This window comes from Pan paniscus, chromosome 4 (assembly GCF_029289425.2).
Source record: "Pan paniscus chromosome 4, NHGRI_mPanPan1-v2.0_pri, whole genome shotgun sequence".
NCBI classification, from domain to species: Eukaryota; Metazoa; Chordata; class Mammalia; order Primates; family Hominidae; genus Pan; species Pan paniscus.
This window is the reverse complement of record NC_073253.2, coordinates 138,437,302-138,458,467: the sequence shown is the minus strand read 5'-3', so window position 1 is coordinate 138,458,467 and position 21,166 is coordinate 138,437,302. Positions and strand designations below refer to the sequence as shown.

The 21,166-nt window shown below is 41.5% G+C and overlaps 1 protein-coding gene across 14 annotated transcripts in view; it reads right to left on the bottom strand.

Moving 5' to 3' along the window:
* ARHGAP26 (Rho GTPase activating protein 26) overlaps nucleotides 1-21,166 on the bottom strand; it is a 460,401-nt gene that overhangs the window by 14,992 nt on the left and 424,243 nt on the right. For 4 of the 14 annotated variants that reach the window (XM_034960692.3, XM_034960694.3, XM_014345104.5 and 1 more), the window contains exon 21: nucleotides 6,524-6,799. The exons of 2 other annotated variants lie outside the window; for them this stretch is intronic. In XM_034960692.3, the coding sequence (XP_034816583.1) occupies nucleotides 6,524-6,799 (276 nt within the window). Of the gene's footprint in view, nucleotides 1-6; nucleotides 5,494-6,523; nucleotides 6,800-21,166 lie in introns of those variants that run through there. 8 more of the 14 variants (XM_034960698.3, XM_034960699.3, XM_034960700.3 and 5 more) reach the window with 5 other exon arrangements.

Below are 21,166 nucleotides of genomic sequence, written 5' to 3'. Positions count from 1 at the left end.
CTGTGTGAAAACAGGAGTTTATTTAACATTTTTGAAAAAACCCTTAGAAAGCCCCAGACATTTCATCTCTCTTCTTCCCTTTCCCTGCAAGCTACCTAGTCCCCTCTCGTGGGAAGTGCCTGGCAAGGCAGCCAGATGGCAAGACCTGAGGTGGGAAAGCTGCAAAGATCACAGGAGAAAAATGAGAAATATTCAGAGAAAAGCCATAAGCTTCAAGAAACTACACTTTTTGTGGGGTCACCTTGTGCCATGTTAAAACTTTACCTGGGAGTTACAACAGCCAAACAGCAGGAGGGCAGGCTGGGCCCCATTTTTGGAGCGGGAGTGCCTTGGGGGAAGGGAGGGAAGCAGCGGCAGGAAAGAAGTTCCAAGCTGCTCTGGGGAACACACTCCCGACAGAACCTGTTGAAAGCTGGCAATGCTCAGTGAGTCAAAAAGAAGAAATTCCAGCAAAGCCAAGTTTCAGTTCCAGGCCACGGGCGGACATGAGCTCTCCCAGATGTTCCTGATTTCTTACTAGACTGGGTCTTGCTGGTGAGACAGGATTATAGAGCTGGAGCTCTCCAACCCCCAGGGGAGGGAATAGACAAGGTGCATGAGGGCAATTACACATGTGTGTGCATGAGCACACACGTGCACCTGTATGGGGAGTGTGGGGAGGAGGAAGAAGGGAGAGGGGACATGAGGCATTTTTTTTGGTTTGTTTTTGCTTTTCTCATGTCCGTTGAATGTTTACAATCACTCTCACTGTGCATCCGAATCACCTGGGGAGCATTTAGAAAATGCAGATGTCTAGGTTCTACCCAGATGTGCAGATATTATACAGGCATCAGTAGTTTTTGTTTGTTTGTTTAGACGGAGTCTTGCTCTGTCGCCCAGGCTGGAGTGCAGTGGTGCGATCTCGGCTCACTGCAAGCTCCGCCTCCTGGGTTCACGCCATTCTCCTGCCTCAGCCTCCCGAGTAGCTGGGACTACAGGCGCCTGCTACCAAGCCCGGCTAATTTATTGTATTTTTAGTAGCGACAAGGTTTCACCGTGTTAGCCAGGATGGTCTCAATCTCCTGACCTCGTGATCCGCCTGCCTCAGCCTCCCAAAGTGCTGGGATTACAGGCATGAGCCACCGCGCCCGGCCAGGCATCAGTATTTTAAAAAAGCTCTCCAAGTAATTCCAACGTGCAGTGAGGGTTGAGAACCACTGTTCTAGAGCAGAAGGTGGCAAACTTTTTCTGCAAAGGGCCGGGTGGTAAATATTTCAGGCTTTGTGAGCCACATGGTCTCCATCGTGCAGAGTGATCAGAGTAAATGGTTATCTCGAATTTATTGCTGGGCCATAGTTTACTGTGGTTCCCTCTGGTTTTCTAGGAGCCAAGAGATGATGGCCAGGTGGGAAAACATTGGGAAAGTGGGAGAAAATGAAGTGGGACCCCTGGGAACAAAGGAAAGAAGAGTCCTTAGTATTCACCAGCTCCAACAGGAAAACAGCTCTTCCTGGCTAATTATGATGACAGAATAAAGTTCAGGACAAGGGGCACTGTCTGTGAGCCAAAGAAACCAAGTCTATGTATTGGCCAGCAAGGACCAAACATCCTATGTGCAACTTTCCAGGGAGGAATATAAGAGGCTTTTTTTTTTTTTTTTTTTTTTTTTGAGAGGCTGGGAAGCAGACAGGAGGAGTGACTTGGCTGTGAAAAGTGCTAAAACAGATAAAAGACTATACTGACAGGCAAATGGAGCCTGTTATGACATTGACATTGAAGGTGAAAGGAGAATCCAGTTCACATTAGCCAGGGTCTCAGAGACCAGGTTTTGAGGCAGTATTTCTGCCTCTTGAGGACAGGGCAGAGCAGGTGGGTAAAAAGCAAAGAGACCAGGGAAGGGGGGACTAAAAGTAACGGAAACAGCATCTGAGGAAAGGCTCCTCTGACTGGATTTTCACAAACATTATTTATTAACCTCACTAAACAAGGATAATGGGACAAAACAGGGGCAAGCTGGAAAACCAGCAGGGGTATTTGGCAGCCAGAAATAAAAGGGAGTGGTCCAGGTGCCCAAGATTATCATTCAAAAGGAGTAACATTCCATTGATATTAGGTTTGTGAAATTGAATAATGAAGTGGCAATAACATAGTACGTTAAAAAATAACAAACTAGGCACTGTGGCACATGCCTGTAATCCTAGCACTTTGGGAGGTGGAAGGATTGCTTGAGCCCAGGAATTTAAGACCAGACTGTAGAGACCTCCATCTCTACAAAAAAATAAAAAAAATTAGCCAGGCATGATGGGACACGTGTGGAGTCCAGGTTACTTGGGAGGCTGAGGCAGGAGGATCGCTTGAGCCCAGGAGGTGGAAGCCGCAGTGAGCTGAGATTGCACCACTGCACTCTAGTCAAATGAGACTCTGGCTCAAAAAAAAAAAAAAAAGTAAGTAAGTAAATAAATAAATAAATAAGCAGGCCAAGAAAGGGCCTTGTTTTTTCCTCAAGTTGATAGGCAACCGACAGTCTATGGGAGGGCTTTTCCCTTGAGATCTCCCTCTACTGCCTTAGGATAGGCACAAAAATGGGAGAAATGACAGAAGAGGTGCTTTTAAAGGCGGCCATTCCTGTTGCCCAAGGAATAGGAATGGGTAGGGTTGCCAGATAAAATACAGGACACCTAGTTAGATTTGGATGGCAGAATAAACAATAAATATTTCTTTAGTATACGTTATGTCCCAAATATTGCATGGGACATACATATATGAAAAAATTTTTGTCGTTTATCTACCATCCAAATTTAACTGGGTCTGCTGTATTTTTATTTTATTTGCTAAATCTGGCAACCCTATCCAAAAAGTCTTATCTTCTTAAAAGCCTGTCAGCCCAACAAGTCAAGTGTCCCATAACTCCTTCTGAAAGGTCTTAAGCAGTTTGCTTTAGGTAGGGTTCCTACCAAAACAGACAAATCCTGTTGGCAGAGAGATTGTATTTGTAGGCTTTGGCTCTGATAAAAAAAAAAAAAAAAAAATTCTCCACCAGGCATCATTGGTTCTTTGGCTTCCTATTCTCCACAGTGCATCTCAAAACTGGATACAGAGGGCCTGGGGTAGTTTTCGGCTGCTCCTGTCACAGTGCCCTTCAGACCTCAGCTGGGCCTTTAAGGGCATGAACAAGTTTGGATCCTCCTGCTAGTTCCCTTTTAATTTTCGCCTCTGAGCATGGCACAAGGCCTGGAAAGCACTCACAGGGGTTTCCCTCAAATGCCCTTGCAAACCTTGCAAAATGATGACCATCATATGGCACTACAGGGAGGTGGGACCAGCTAGACTGGCAGGTGGAAAGGGGTTGATCATTTAGGCATAATTTCCAGGGACCCCTGGGCAAATGCAAGTTATGGGTTTGGGGCTATGGGCTTTTTTGGGGGAGGGGTGAGCAAGTGAAAGAAAAGGGAAATACGGAGGGAATGTGTCTCCAGCACCCTTTCTCTACTGTGCTGCAAAAGGCATCTTCATTCCTGACTTTGAACAAACAAGGTCTATAAATGGTTTGAAGAGGGGACAGTGATATGGTTTGGCTCTGTGTCCCCACCTGAATCTCATCTTGTAGCTCCCATCATTCCCGTGTTGTGGGAGAGACTCGGTGGGAGATGATTGAATCATTGGGGACGGTCTTTCCTGTACTGTTCTCATAATACTGAATGGGTCTCATGAGATCTGATGATTTTAAAAAACGGGAGTTTCCCTGCACAAACTCTCTTTTAGCCTGCCGCCATCCATGAAAGACGTGACTTCCTCCTCCTTGCCTTCTGCCAGGATTGTGAGGCCTCCCCAGCCACGTGGAACTGTAAGTCCGTTAAACGTCTTTTTCTTCCCAGTCTCGGGTATGTTTTTATCAGCAGCATGAAAACAGACTAATTCAGACAGTAAGCAATTTCCAGAGGAGACATCATTCAGAAGTTCATGGGACCACTGATTAGATCTAATTCAATATTTACTTATAAAGGCTTTGCTCAGGGAAGGAAATCTGAAGCTTCATGCTCTGGAAGTGGATTTGAGGGAGGCCCCAGTGGACCTGAATAACGGGTGTATACCACCACCTCTTTGCTATACACTACAGTGTACAGGTTTCGGCCCTCTCTGTTCCTCTGATGGGCTAGCTCCTCAGCAGTGTTGCTATCTGTGCTCATCTGGGCACACACATTTAGTCCAACTCTGCCTTGACTATTTTTTTTTTTTTGAGATGGAGTCTAGCTCTGTCACCCAGACTGGAATGCAATGGCACGATCTTGGCTCACTGCAACCTTTGCCTCCCAGGTTCAAGCAATCCTCCTGCCTCAGCCTCCTGAGTAGCTGGGATTACTGGCGCCCACCACCATGCCTGGCTAATTTTTGTATTTTTAGTAGAGATGGGGTTTTGCCACGTTGTCCAGGCTGGTCTTGAACTCCTAACCTCGGGTGATCTCCCCACCTTGGCCTCCCAAAGTGCTGGGATTACAGCTGTGAACCACTGTGCCCGGCCTGCCTTGACTATTTCAAGAGGGCAGCTTCCTAAAGGGTGTCCAAATAGTGGTATTCTAACAATGGCCAGGGGAGGAGGTACTGAGTAACTGTGACCCCAGACACACAAGATGGCAATAGAATGGCAGATTCTATTGCCATTGCCCTCTGTCAATCTGGAAATACTTTGGGAGGTAGGAAGAAGTAGGAAGGAAAAACAGTCTGGAAATATTTGGGGAGATGAAAACGAGTGAAGAGGTAGAGATACTTGACAAGAAACAGGGCCCCAAATCTCAGAGTCACAAAAAAGTGAGTACCATCAAGGCAGAGAGGACATTTTAGGATTTTAGCTGAGTGATTTCACTCTCTTGAGTCTCTTAACCCATTTTGTCCAAAGGGCCAATATTTTGAAGATTTTTACTCCATTTTGATAAAAATGAAGGGATTACATTTTCCTAAAGCCCAAGTTTCTCTAATGAGTAAGTGAGGCATTTTGGAAGCTGACTTGTCTGTGGTCACTTAGTTTCCTCTGTTTCAGGTCCTCATGATCTAATGAGAATAATCTATGCTATTTCTGGTATCTTAGAAAGTTGATGTCTCCCAAAGTGCCCAGAAGATGTCCAAGAAATGATTAGGAAATCACTAGAATGTCAGGAAGACATGATCTGAAAATTTCCCTTATTTATAGAGTGAGAAAAAAAAGAATTACTGAAAATCTCCTTCCCATCATCCAGGACAAAGCCAGGTAGAAAGCTGTATAAAACCTAAAAGAGCAAGTCAGGCTCTGGGCTGGGAGCTGCACGGAAACTCAAAGTTGGGGTTACCCACGTGTTTGGAGGAAAGAGTGCTGAGCTGAGGGGGAGAAGTCCTGAATTCTGGATTGGCTCTCATTTAGTCATGGCATTGTGTCCAAGTCACCTCCCTGTGCTTTAGTTTTCTTTTTCCACAATAGGGTTCAGGCCATTTCTCTTCTCATTCTCACACGAGGATAGAATGAAATGATAGATGTGTAAGTGCCTAGTGGGGAATAAAGTAATATATGTATCTGTATATATATAAATAGCATGGGGTTTTCTTTTCTTCTAAAAGTGAAACTCGGCTTCATAAATTATTTAAGCCTCTCTGCTGGATCCACCCTTTGGAGAAAAAGACAGAAGGGAAAATACTCCCAAAGCCCAAAACGCTTCTGATGCTTATAACTGGGCTCTACAATTTGGTTGTCTGAAAGCTGAGACTAAGCTTGAGAGAGAAGCATGTTTAGGAGCTCCACAGCATAGGAATTCTGCAGGATCCCTATTCGTTCTTTTCCTGGTTGTAAAGAGCTCTTTTTTTTTCCCAAAGAGCACAAGAGCAAAGAACTTCAGTGCGGAAGTCACAAAAGCAGGGAAAACTACAGCATGGCCCTGAGAAGAGGAACTAGGTCAAGCTGCTCTCCCTCAGAGAGAGGTAGTGCTTGTTCCCAGGACAGCTCAGGCTTCATGACACACAGAGACAGAAGCAGGCTGGGAGCATGGATGGTTTCGGGAGTATATGGGGGACAATGAGGCATAAGCCATGAGCAATTTAAGAGAAATCGCTTCGTCTCTCAAGCTTTTATTCTATGTTCGACGTCTCTCCCCCAGTGGATCTGGTCTAAGTGACTGGGTGTCAGTGCTTAGGGCCAGGGGCCCAACCCCACAAATAAATATTGCCTGATGCTGCCTGATAAAAACGAGAAAAGAAAAGGTTGGCACATGTCTCAACACTGTTTCCTCTTATGTTATCTTACACCAAAGTGCAGAGAGCACATGAAATTGAGAGAGCCATCAAAACCAGAGTCTGGTTCAGGAGGTGCTCCTTCCCCTAACTCTAGGCACCAGAGAGGTTAATTCAGAAACTTGAGTCAGGGTTGAAAAGGGTGTGAAAAATGCCATGCTGATTCATGCAAATGGTCCCTTTTAGCTCTGGTCTCTTAGGATGGAACCACAGGAGAGCAGGGGCAGCCCCCTGTTGTCCCTGGCCAGCTTTGGATAAACGGGAACAGATTGGTCATCATCCGAGATTTTACCTGGAGTCTTCATGTACCGCTTCTTCTGGCCTGTCAAAAAGCAAGTGCAGGTTTGGATGGCAGGGAACAAAGTTGACGAGGAGGCTGAACACTGCATGAAGAGAGGACCAAGCCAATGAGAGAACAACGGCAGCAACAGAAAACCAAACAAACCCTGCAACAGACCTGACGGGGGATGAGTCGCTGGACGTGGATGAGGTGGGCATAGGGCTGGATGGCGCCGAGAACATGGGCCAAGATGGCGAGAGGGGTGAAGTTGGGCTTGGATTCGGGGGGCTGCAAGACATAACAACCAGAAAACTTGTCAGCACACAGGGAAACCACAATGGGAGCACAGGAGGTCATGGGAGGCCAGATGACGGAAAGCTGGGCAGAGCAGAGGAGCACCGAAACCCAGGGATGTGCTGTCAGGGCCATGTCACATTCCTCCAGACCAAACCTCCATGTCCAAGTAAACGTCTGTTCTGTAATTCCTCGGAGTATAAACAAGCTTTGCCCTGCAGAACAACTGCTTTTCAGGTGATAGAAGCTTCTTCGATCATGTACATTGGCGACAAATGCCCTGAGCCCACGCACATGAGTTCCCACACCCACATGCTATCACCAGCCTTGTTCTGAGGCAGGGCTAGCTTATAGCGAGCCTTCAGCTTCCACTCTTGTGGGAGTGTTTTTCAGGTTATGTCTCAGCAGAAATGACCATTTTTTTTTCTTCTGGGCCACAAAGGCCATTCGGTGAGAAAATAATTTCCTGTTTGCATTTTTAACTAGATGGGCTGTGTGCCACTGGAGATCTGAAGTACTGCATGAAGAAGGTGATAGCCGATGGAGGTGAATACAGATACACCTCTTGGGAGACGGCATGCAATTACCAGCAGAATGCGGTTCCTCTGAGGTTTGCTGCCTGGGCTTGCCCTTTCTCCTTTCGTGGAATTTGGGCATTACGATACTCAAAGAAAAAGCCCCAGAGGGAAGGCAATGAAAAAAACGAACTGAAACCTTCAATTTGTTCATTTTGTTCCTTGACGGGTAGCTAATCAAAAGTTTGGAGAGGAAAGGTTGAAATTACTCACTGAAATGTGGCTTGTGGATTTTAATTGGTTGTGTTAGCCCTTTGACTTATTTCCACAAATGACACAAGCACCTTCACAACTCTGTGAAATCATACATCACAAATAGTGCAAACACCAATGACGGAGAGAAACCAGTTCAGCCACACCACCACTTGCCACTCCTGAATCTCAGCGGACTGCTGAACTTTGAATCAAGCCCCTTCATGGGGGCAAAAATGACAGAAATCCGGTTCAAGGGGAACAGACTTTCTAAGCGTACTGCAATTTAGCAGGCACACACAAATGTCCTACTTACTGGGACTTCCCTAGGGTTATACCAATTCAAACATGAGACCCAATAATAGCCCTAATTACTTACTGTTGTAACACCTATAGACAAATAACAGCAAAAACCACAGTGTGAGTTCATCAGAGAGGCTCAAACTAATGTGACTGATAAACACTTTATTAAATTCCATTACGTATATTTTTAGAACATAAATTCCATGAGGCAGAGGCTTTTGTTTTGCTTACTGCTGTATATCCAGTGTCTAAAATATCCAGTGTCTGTAGGTACTATATTTAACAAATCATTATTGAGTAAATTAATGAGTCTCATTTACCCACGCAACAAGCCCACAAACAAGTACTGCTATAATTCCCATTTCACAGATGTGGAAACCTGGGCTAAGCTGAGGCTTCTCTAAGGATACCCAGCCTATAAGTAACAGGGCTGAGGTTCAAACCTCATCTGCTGATTCTAAGCCCAGGGCTCCTGCAGCCAGTGTACTCCCTCTGACATAGCAGGACTTGCCCTGTTCCTCTAGCCTGTGCCAAGCTTCTTTACAGACTCAGTCATAGCATTAGAATTCTTCTTAACCACTGATTCATGTGTTTCCTTTAGATACCTACCCTATTTGCAAGGGAAAATGACAATACAGTGATAGAGAATCACAATAAGACTCAACATATTCTAAATTCCAACAAAATCCCCAATCCTGCCTCCAGTGTTCGGTCTGGCGGATTCATATAGCAGATGGAATTCATATAAGAGAAGAAATAAAATGTAAAGAGTATGTCTCTTTAAAACTTTTTTTTCTTAATCCAGCAAAAACTAGTCATTGAGCACTCAGTATGTTCAAGACAATAAATGATATTTGCCAAGGTCCCTTGACTTCAAGAGCTTAAAATATATTTGACAAGAAGCGGCAGATTTAAAAACAACAGTAATGTAAGACAGTAAGATCCATCAGTTGAGGGCTAAGCTAGTACTAGCTTAATACCTGGCTCCCCCTTGACTCTGTCTTGAGTCCTAGGAAAAGTGTCAACTCCTTTCTACTGTGCAGTCTCCATTTTCTTCCACAGTTGCTGCCAGTCAGAGAGGCCTCACTTTCTCAGTCCTCTCAACACAACCCTGCCCCACCAGACAATGACCTAGTAGGCAAGGCCTGGCAACAACTTTCAAACCACAGCCCAGCCCAGGAACCCAAGCAGAACCAGGGACAATTTGGAGGTTCAAGAGAACAGCCCAGACCCAGGGGCTTGTACCAATCTGTTCTTTTGGTCAGTGGTTACCACAGGACAATTAAAAAGTCCTTCCAACTTTTTTTTTTAAATGACTTTAATAAGTAGGAAACACCTCCAGCTTCCTATTCCATCTGTACCAAGAATTATGCCTTTGGCTAATGGCATAGTTTGGAACATATTCTGTGAACACAATGTGGGTTCTAAATGTTTTTCACATCCTCAGATATCTAAGTGGTTTTTGGCCAGAAGTACACGGCTGAAATTATCTGGGGGTGCGGCTGGAATGCAGGATATTCGTAACTATTATAATAACTTACTCCTCAATCCCCATGTCAATTACCGTAGTATCAACTGCAATTTTTTCTTCTGGAGACGGAGTTTTGCTCTTGTCGCCCAGGCTAGAGTGCAATGGCACAATCTTGGCTCACTGCAACCTCTGCCTCTTGGGTTCAAGCGATTCTCCTACCTCAGCCTCCCAAGTAGCTGGGATTATAGATCCCCCCCACCATGCCTGGCTAATTTTTTGTATTTTTAGTAGAGACAGGGTTTCACCATGTTGGTCAGGCTGGTCTTGAACTCCTGACCTCAGGTGTTCCACCCACCTTGGCCTCCCAAAGTGCTGGAATTACAGGCATGAGCCACCATGCCTGGCCTCAAATGTAATTTTTAACAACAGAATTTCAGAATTTCATTTGTTTATGTTTTAGCCATAGCAGTAACATTTGGTATAAAGTGACTGCATTTTAACATTTATTAACCACTATGTTTGAATTGGTATAATAATAAAATGCATACTCCACAGTACTTCTGTGATTTTTTTTTTAATTATACTTTAAGTTCTGGGATACATGTGCAGAATGTGCAGGTTTGTTACATAGATATACACGTGCCATGATGGTTTGCTGCACCCATCAACCCATTATCTACATTAGGTATTTCTCCTAATGCTATCCCTCCCCTAGCCCCCTACCCCCTGACAGGCCCCGGTGTGTGATGTTCCCCTCCCTGTGTCCATGTGTTCTCACTAACTCCCACTTATGAGTGAGAACATGCGGTGTTTGGTTTTCTGTTCCTGTGTTAGTTTGCTGAGAATGATGGTTTCCAGCTTCATCCATGTCCCTGCAAAGGACATGAAGTCATCCTTTTTTATGGCTGCATAGTATTCCATGGTGTATATGTGCCACATTTTCTTTATCCAGTCTATCACTGATGGGCATTTGGGTTGGTTCCAAGTCTTTGCTATTGTGAACAGTGCTGCAATAAACATACGTGTGCATGTCTCTTTATAGTAGAATGATTTATAATCCTTTGGGTGTATACCCAGTAGTGGGATTGCTGGGTCAAATGGTATGTCTGGCTCTAGATCCTTGAAAAATCACCACACCGTCTTCCACAATTGTTGAACCAATTTACAACCCCAGCAACAGTGTAAAAGCATTCCTGTTTCTCCACATCCTCTCCAGCATGTGTTGTTTCCTGACTTTTTAATGATTGCCATTCTAACTGGCATGAGATGGTATCTCACTGTGGTTTTGATTTGCATTTCTCTAATGACCAGTGATGATGAGTGTTTTTTTTATATGTTTGTTCGCCACATAAATGTCTTCTTTTGAGAAGTATCTGTTCATATCCTTCACCCACTTTTTGATGGGGTTGTTTTTTTTTCTTGTAAATTTGTTTAAGTTCCTTGTAGATTCTGGATATTAGCCCTTTGTCAGATAGATTGCAAAAATTTTCTCCCATTCTGTAGGTTGCCTGTTCACTCTGATGATAGTTTCTTCTGCTGTGCAGAAGCTTTTTAGTTTAATTAGATCACATTTGTCAATCTTGGCTTTTGTTGCCATTGCTTTTGGTGTTTTAGTCATGAAGTCTTTGACCATGCCAATGTCCTGAATGGTATTGCCTAGGTTTTCTTCTAGAGTTTTTATGGCTTTAGGTCTTACATTTAAGTCTTTAATCCATCTTGAGCTAATTTTTGTATAAAATGTAAGGAAGGGGTCCAGTTTCAGTTTTCTGCATATGGCTAGCCAATTTTCCCAACAGCATTTATTAAATAGGAAATCCTTTCCCCATTGCTTGTTTTTATCAGGTTTGTCAGAGATCAGATGGTTGTAGATGTGTGGTGTCATTTCTGAGGCCTCTGTTCTGTTCCATTGATCTATATATCTGTTTTGGTACCAGTACCATGCTGTTTTGGTTTCTGGAGCCTTGTAATATAGTTTGAATCCAGGTAGCATGTTCCCTCCAGCTTTGTTTTTTTGCTTAGGATTGTCTTGGCTATATGGGCTCTTTTTTGGTTCTATATGAAATTTAAAGTAGTTTTTTCTAATTCTGTGAAGAAAGTCAATGGTAGCTTGATGGGGATAGCATTGAATCTATCAATTACTTTGGGCAGTATGGCTATTTTCATGATACTGATTCTTCCTATCCATGAACATGGAATGTTTTTCCATTTGTTTGTGTCCTTGTCTTATTTCCTCGAGCAGTGGTCTGTAGTTTTCCTTGAAGAGGTCCTTCACATCCCTTGTAAGTTGTATTCCTAGGTATTTTATTCTCTTTGTAGCAATTGTGAATGGCAGTTCACTTCAATTTACCAAGCAAATGGAAAAAAAAAAAGCAGGGGTTGCAATCCTAGTCTCTGATAAAACACTTAAAACCAACAAAGATCAAAAAAGACAAAGAAGTGCATTAAATAATGGTAAAGGGATCAATGCAAAAAGAAGAGCTAACTTAATGCAACAAGAAGAGCTAACTATCCTAAATATATATGTACCTAATACAGGAGCACCCAGATTCATAAAGCAAGTTCTTAGAGACTTACAAAGAGACTTATACTACCACACAATAATAGTGGGAGACTTTAACACCCCACTGAGATATTAGACAGATCAAGATAGAAAATTAACAAGGATATTCAGGACTTGAACTCAGCACTGGACCAAGCGGACCTAATAGACATCTACAGCACTCTTCACTTCTGTGATTTTTGAAATGACTAAAGGAATTATGCCTTTTGTTTATTTGTACTTTAGAGTCATGGCAATAATCCTATCAACAATACTACTGCACATTTTATGTACCGCAAAGATGCATGTTGCAACAGAAGGACTGTAAACAGACAAGAAATAGAGAGTACATTGTATTTTAGTTCTGATGCAAAACTAAGGGTGTATGACTATGTGTTCTCATACTCATAGAACACATATGTGAGATATAAGACGCACAGGGATGGTTATTATGGCCCAAGACTCTTTGTAGAATCTTAAATTCTCCTTTCACTACAGAAGTGTCTGGCTGTAGGTTACTTAAAAATGACAACGGCAGACAAAAATAAATACATAAATAAATAAAATAAAAATCTTGCTCCCTCCTGCCCCTCACCAAACCCAAAACAAAACAGACAAATTTCAAAATGGTCAATTTCACTCCTGGCTCTGAAACCTCCAATATCAAATTTGCAACCCCTTTCCCACTAATGAAGCCAAGGATAACAAACAATTAAAAGAGGAGAAAATGATTTTATAACTACAATTTTAGCAGATGACTGCTAAAGGCATTCCTACAACCCTCAGAGTCCAGATGGGTGTATTAAGCTGAATGCCCAGTGCCCCTAAATATTCCTGGGGTCCTGCCAGGCCCCCACATCTAGGCCCAATGACAGCAACAACACAGCATACACTGTAGCATGCAAGGAACATTTGCTGGTCTGGTTTGGATTCAACTGGTAGGCTTACATCCACTTTAGTTTGCTGGCCCACAGTGTCCTCAAAAGGAGTCAGACAGTCCCAGTCAGTCTCTGAAATTCACTGGACAGTGAAAGAATAACGGTTTAGGAAGATAAGGCTAAAAGGCTTGGCAGCATACTGGGTTGTGGCTGATAGTTCAAGCACAGTGTGTAGCAATATCATCAGCTTGACACCCTTCTGTGGTGACTCACTTGAATGATGGAACATCTGCTGGACCAGCCAGGGCATGCCTGCCATACTGTGGCAGGGCTGCCCAGGCAGGCTCCCAGTCTGACAAGGGATGTGGCAGACCCTCTCTGATCTCCACACTACAGTAGTAGAGCTGCTATAAGATGAGAGGTTCTGTAACTGGAGGAGTAAGCTGACCACGAAGAAGAAAGTTAATCTTTCAAAATTCTAATAATGAAAATTACTGATGGCCTTGTAGAAAATTGGAAAATACCAAAAACCAAGAAGAAAAGAGATACAACCATACATAATTTATGCCACTGATAATCACTGTTAACACTTTGGCATATTTCTCCTCACTTTTTTTTGGAGAATTATACTACACATGTAGTTAATACCCTCCTTTTTTTCCCTTAATAAGGCATTTTCCAATGCAATTATATAGCCTTTGATAACATATTTTTAAAATGGCTACAGGCTGTTCTATTGTATGGTATACTCTGATTTCTGTAACCATTTTCTTATTGTGTATATTCAGACTCCTATCCCCCTTTAGCTATTATAAATAGCATTGCAACTCACATCTTTGTAGAGAATCCCTGCCAGTGTCTCAATTGTTTCCTTAGCATAAATTCCTGAAAGTAAAATTAGTGGGTCAAAGGCTAGGAGTTTCTTTTAAAGGTGTTGATATACCGTGCCAAATAGCTTTCCAGAAAGGTTCTACTGCTGTGCATTTCCACCAACACTGAGAATTCCTTCTCACCATTACCCCACCAACATTGAGCATGATCATTAGAAAAAAATTGGATGGACATTTTTTCAGTGTTCAGAGGTTACCCTGGACTCTTTGCTTTCCTGGTCTTTTCAGTGATGTACGAATGAATACAATTCCCTTCCTGTGTTCTGTTTCCACGTGGAAGCAATGTTTAATTTTCCAAAGGGCATTTTGACAAGAGGGTTGTGTGGGGAAGGAGACAGGCTGATGGATAAAGAGACAGATATCCACAACCTGGAGATGTGAGACCCCCCTAGTTGAAAGGTATGGCTGCTCCCAGAGGAAAAGAAAGTAGTGGATTTGTAGCTTAGTGTAGGACTTTCAAAACAAGGATGAAGTCAGAGGGATAAGGCACACAAGGAAGGGCCTGAGAGTCTTGCACTAAGAGTCTCCACAGTGTCAGACTTTGGAGAAGCAGCAAAATTGGCATTTGCACGTCTCTGCCAGGCAGTGGCCCATGATCTGCAGTCCAGGTCCCCAGTGATATGTCTCAGGCCTGGGTTGAGCCTCGAATCACTGGCCCAGGGCTAGTCTTAATGCTGTCAGTTCCCCTTCCAGGTTAGACTGTTAGGTGGGGATGGTGCTATTAAACTAACAGGGGGTGGCTTTGATTTTGCCCCTATGATGAAAAAGAGAAGAAAATTCCATGAAAATCTAAAATGTCCTATCTAATCTAATCCCATTTCACTGAATTCTTCTTCCTTGGAAAATATCCCTTTCTGGCTTGACTTAAGGTAAAGGGAAATCAAACTTTAGCCAAGAAAATAGAGCCAAAAGGAACAGTGGTAAATTGGCTACTGGTGAACCAGACCAAATGACACAAAACCAGTTTTTATCTGTTGAAAATCTGAAGACATATATTCCTTATGTGTGTCCACTCAAGCTTTTACAACAAAGAAATTCTATATAAGTCCTAACCTCCTGGATTTTCAGTATGTACTTCACAACTTTATGAGCAGAAAAAATCCACATGTCCCTGAGCTTGACTGTTTCGTGTTCTTTTCTACTACTCATGTGCAGATGTCTTTGCACAGATTATTTCCCCTCATCTAATATAATTTAACATGCATTTTTATTTAAACAATGACAGAGTTCGGTTTCTTATTTTAATGAAACTAGTGAAATCCCCTTAAGGTTTTAACAATAATAGGGAAATGCATTTTAAAATACTTCTTCAATAATTTACTTTAAAAATAGCTTGACTAGTTTACAATGCAGTGGTTCTGTTTTCTAGCTTTAAAAAATAATTCTTAAACTATTGGGTACTGTGGCCACCACCTGGGAGATGGGATCATTTGTACCCCAAACCTCAGCATCACACAATATACCCATGGAACAAACCTGTACATGTACTCCCTGAATCTAAAAGTTGAAATTATTTACACAAATAAAATAATTTCTGAAGTTTTAAATAAACTTTAAACTTAGATGGGGTGAGTAGGAATGGTAAGTAATTCTATGATTTAAACAAAATTCAAGATTTTGGAATAGCACATACATCATCCTTAATGTTCCCCAAGTCAATAATCCGAATCTTTTCTCACTGAATAATATAGAAATATGAGGTAGAGGGAAAAATTCCAGATTGGAAACAAAGACATCTGGACAACAGTCCTAGTTCAATTGCTCATTGTACAGAAAAACCTCAAGGGAAAGGGTCAGAAAGGTTAAATGGGCAGAATGCTTCTATTGTGCACCGTGGCTCACAATACTTATTGACCTTAATATTCTTTCCTGTTGAACCTAAGTGTAGCCTCTCAATCTTTTCCAATACCGCATTTCAGGCACAACAGAACTGCCTAGAATAAAAATTTCTCTCAACTAAAAAATTTCACAATTTGTGAATTTATTTGTAAGAAAACACTAAAGCATTTTGGGGGCATTATAAAGTGTTCATATGGTAACAATTGCTATCTCAAAAGATCTGAATAGTTGCTAAGAAATCCCAATACTTCCTTACTAGGCATATAACTCTTAAATTGAGTATGGTACAATTGCCTTTCTCTACATAATGAAGATATTGTGCTTGCCAAAACAAATTCACTCAAGTAACATACAAATAAAAGGAACTCAATAGTGCTACTACATCCAATCTTTCATTGTTCTGGGGTATAATCTAAAGCCACTGTTTAAATGCTAGAGATGTTTAAACATGATTCTTAAAATCTGTAAGCAAGAAACTATGACTGCCTCAGGGGGTTGAGAGTGGGGAACTGGATGTACAGATATGGACTAGACATTCACTTTTTTATTTATACTGTTAGGAATTTATCATGGACCTATACGATTTTATACTACTACTGGAAAGTGCTCTTTTATACACGGTGCTAGACTAACTGGATATCTATATGGAAAAAAATGACAGAATCCCCTACCTCACACCATACATAACAAATGTGTTCCAGATGGATTATAGACCTAAATGCCAAAGGCAAACAATAAAGATTTTAGAAGAAATAACTCCAGGAACTGAAGGTTCCCAAACAGGGGTTGGAATTTATCCAGTAGGGCATAGAGAGGGCATATCAAAAACAATATTAAAAGGGTAAAAAGGCAGCCTACAACATAAAAATGAACAAAGGGTTTATAACCAGACTATGTAAAGATTTCTTACTGGTGAGTAAAACACAACCAAGTGGGAAATGGGCAAGAAACCTGAATAGGGATGTTAAAAGAGAAAATCCAAAAGAAAAGGCACTCAACCTTTCTGTGCTGCAGGAAATGCAGATTAAAACCACAGTGAGATGTTACTGCACACCCACCAGAATGACTAAATAGCTAACATCAAAATGCTGGAAATACCAGAGGTTTATGAGAATGAGGTACATCTCATTCTCATCTGTAACTCATATTTTGCTGCAGGAGGGGTGTAAATTGCTACAATCATTTTCAAAAATAGTGTAGCATTATCTAGCAAAGGTGAAGATACCATTCCCTTGGACCCAGTAGTTCCATTGCTAGACATACACCCCAGAGAAAGGTGTGTTATGTGTACACTGGAAGACATGTATTAGAATGTGTAGAGCAAATTATTTGTAAAAGCAGAAAATGGAAATTCAAAATTTTAGAAAAAGTGGAATAAAAAAATAATTTTTGTGTATTAATACAATGGTGCACTCTACAGCAATGAAAATGAACTACAGCAACATAAATGACTTAAATATGGTTGAGCAAATGAAGTTGAACTCAAAACAATAAAATGTTGCATTTAGGGATATATACAGTCTATCCTCATTATTTCCATATTCCTTATTTGCAAATTCACCTACTTACTAAAATGTATCTGTAACCTCAAAATCAATACCTGGGGTGCTGTTGAGGTCATCCGAGGACATGTGCAAAGCAGCAAAAACCTTGAGTCGCCCAACGGCACATTCCCAGCTGAGGTCAAACAAGGCAAAGCTCTGCCTTCTTGTTTCAGCTCTCATACTGTAAACAAGTGTCTGTTTGAGGTCTACCTAGTACCACATTTTCATGCTCTTCAATGGTGATTTTGCCATTTAAAATGGCCCCTAAGCATACAGCTGAAGCACTGTCAAATGTTCCTAAGCACAAGAAGGTTGTAATGTGCCTTATAGAGAAAATGTGTGTGTTAGATGAGCTCCAGGCATGAGTTAACAGTGCTGCTGGTCCTAAGTTCAATGTTAATAAATCAACAATAATATTAAATGAGGTGTCTTTAGGCAGAAATACATATAAAACAGGGTGGTGTACTGATCAGGTGATGAAAATGTTGTGACCAGGGGCTTACAGGAAGCTCACTCTGTATTTCCCCTCCATGCAATGGCTTAGTATTCAGTAATTCCGTGTTTGCAGTGACTTTATAGAACATGACTACCGCGAATAACAAGAATGGACTGTATTTATGAGGTTAAAATATAAATAAAAACTAATTGATTACCATAAACATGAGATTAGAGCCCTTGTGGGGAAGAAGAGGACTGTGATGGGGGAGGAGAAAGCAAGAGATGTGGACACCAGCAAGGCTGCAGTTCTTAACCAGTGGGGGGTGAGGGGGTGGTTACTAAATAATAATTTAGTATTATTTAGGGGGTGTTTGCTAAATAATAATTTGTTAAGACGTACATTTATATTTCATGTACTTTTTAATATACGTTCAAGCCTATCTTAAAACATATGAACAGTAAGTACCTTAACATATTAGTAGCATTCCCTGGGTGATGAGATTAAAGGTAACTTTTAAATAGCTTTATTTTTTTAGAGTAGCTTGAGGTTCACAGCAAAATTGAGCAGAAAGTACAGAATTCCCCTATATCCCTTGTTCTCATACGCAAAGTTTTTGTGCTTTTAAAACATATTTTTGCAATTAACATGTTACTTTTATAACCACAACTTAATAAATATTACACACACACAAAAAGTCTCTCCAGCCACCCAAACTACAACTTTTACTCCATAGAAGAAGGATGTTTAATAGAGGCAAAATGATAGTTCAGCCTTTGTTGCACCAATCCACGGTTTAGGTTGCATAATACGGTTGGCAGCTCCCAACTTGTACTGTTTCTCTGCCTACTGCACTGAGAAATTATGTTGACTCTTTTAGAGACTTTTTTATTTTGGGAAACTTATTACAGTAAATCAATGGTCTCTTCCTTTTACCTGGGGTAGGGGGACGTCAAGGAGGATGTCTCTGATGTAGCATTCTGAGTAAGCTGCACAACATGTTAACAACACAGGCTGAGAGGCATTGGCTCTCTGGCATACTTTCCTGTATGGTCTACTTTCAGGGAATATTTCCCGTTTGGACTAGGGGGAGGAAAAAGATTTAATAAGAATCTAAATGTCCACTGCTGAAAACAAAGGAGTAACTAAAATTAGCAGCAGTGGCCCAAGGCATTTCAGCTTACAGGTAACCCTGGAGAGGAGATTCCTTGAGTAAGGAGCCTACAATATTTCACTATGTTCAGGACTTTTCAGCAATAGAAGCAGCACTTCTGCAAGGACAATGTCCAGGATGATTAAGTTAAACTCTTGCAAATGCACGAACCTTGGTCCAGACACCATGAAAGGCAGATGAGGCAGAGAGAGAAAGAGAGATGAACTTTGATGAAAAGGCTAAAAGTCTCCAAGTCTCTTTCTTTCCCTCCAAGCGAGTAGCAGCCTTCCCTCTAATTCTGGTGCTTATTTAGTAGTCTAAACATGTGGAAAATTGTCTCTGATCTGATTTTAATCTATTCAAGCTTCTTCTCTACTCCATTTATATCTTCCACACCTGGCCCTGCTCCTTCAGCGTGACCATTCACAAACCTGACACTCTCCCTGTGTTCCCGCTGGCCCTCCACAATGGCTGGCGCAGGCTGCCATGGAGGAATGTAATCTTACTAAGCTTCATGGTGATTTTTACCCCTTGTTCATTTGGTTCTGAGGAGCTTATTGACTTGACCGGAAAAAACTTTAAATGATTTTCCAGCAAAATCACCCTTTCCGCTGGAGAAAAGAGTTTTACCATCTGTGAATAAAAACAAACTGAAGGAAAATCATTTTTATATTCTCTTCTAGTTCTTGTACTTCAAAACCAAATATCCACAGAGAAGTCAATGAAAAATAGATATGGCAAAACACAATTCTGATCTCACAAAAATTTTTTTTTTTTTCCAAATCTGAGGTGGATCCAAATTTACTCTGGATAATCTACAAGTTACTAACCAAACTTATAGTGCAAAAAGGTTTTATACATAAATGCTTAACTTAAGAGAACTATTCTTGGTGAACATTTCAAAATTCAAATCTGATGATTACAGCATTTCTCTGCTTAAAACACTTCAATGCTTCCCCATTGCTTATAGGATAAGGCCTTCTCACCTAGACTATTATAAGAATCTCCAGCCTGTTTTCTTTACCTTTTACCATTCCAGTCCATCCTACTGTGCACTGTAAGTACAAACACCTGCTAAAGACATAGCTTAATAAATATTTGTTGAATGAAGAGCATTTTCCTGCTCATAAATTTCTCGTTACTTAACGAATGTAGAATAAATTCCTTACTCTGGCAGACTGGAATATGTAGTTACAGTTTATTCTAGAATTTTTGCATTCCCCTTCTTCTGGTTCACTTGGAGAAGTTCTTTTCCATCCTAAGTGACCCAGGTGAGTCCAGTGTCCTGCTGATTTCACTGCAGGGCAGGCATGTGATCCAGGCTGGCCACAGTGGTCAGTGTGGACAACTGACCCTTGTTCATCTGTGGAGTCTAACAAAGTAGTGCCCCCTTATCCTCGGTGGTTATGTTCCAAGATGCCCAGTGGATGCCTGAAACCGTGGATAGTACCGAACTATGTATATACTATGTTTTTTATAAGTATATATCTATGGTAAAGTTTAATTTATACATTTAAGCATAATAAGAGATGAACAACTACAATGATAAAACAATTATAACAATATAATGAAAATTATGTGAATGTAATGTCTCAAAATATCTTACTGTACCATAAACCGTAGCAGCCTCAGCATATATTTTCCCTTCCTTAAGTCAGTAACTTTCACCTTTTCACTTACAGGAAGCACTTTACGGCTTCTCTTTAGCATATGCAAATTGCCAGCATTACCACTCTTGGACTTTGGGGCCACTGTTAAGTGAAGTAAGGGTTACTTGAAAATAAGCACTGTAGGCCGGGGCATGGTGGCTCACGCCTGTAATCCCAGCACTTGTGGTAGGCCAAGGTGGGTAGATCACCCGAGCTCAGGAGTTCGAGACCAGCCTGGCCAACATGGTGAAACCCCACCTTTACTAAAAATACAAAAATTAGCCAGGTTTGGTGGTTGTATACCTGTGATCGCAGCTATTCAAGAGGCTAAGGCAGGAGAATCACTTGAACCTCTGAGGCGGAGATTGCAGTGAGCCGAGATCGTGCCACTGCACTCCAGCCTGGGTGACAGAGCGAGACTCTGCCTCAAAAAAAAAAAAAAAGAAAGAAAAGAAAATAAGCACTGTAATACCTGGAGTCAATCTGATAACTGAGGTAGCTACTAAACAACTAAAGGGTGGCCAGTGTCCACAGTGTGGCAAAGGGATGAATCCTGTCCCGGGGAGCAGGACTTCATCATGCGGGGAGCAAGACTTCATCATGCTACTTGGAATGCTATGCAGTTTAAAACTTACAAATTATTTGTTTTTATAATTTTTCATTTAATATTTTCAGATAGTCATTGACCATAAGTAACTGAAGCCAAGGAAAGCAAAACCGTAGATGAGGAGCGCCTACTGCATATGAATGCTCTTCTTTCTGGATCCAACAATAAAATGTATTGGCTTAGGGTGACCAGAGATCTTTTTTCATATTACATGGCCAACATCTGTCTGCAAATGAAGTTAACATGAAAAAAAAGAGGGAAGAAGAGCCAAGCAAAATGATAATT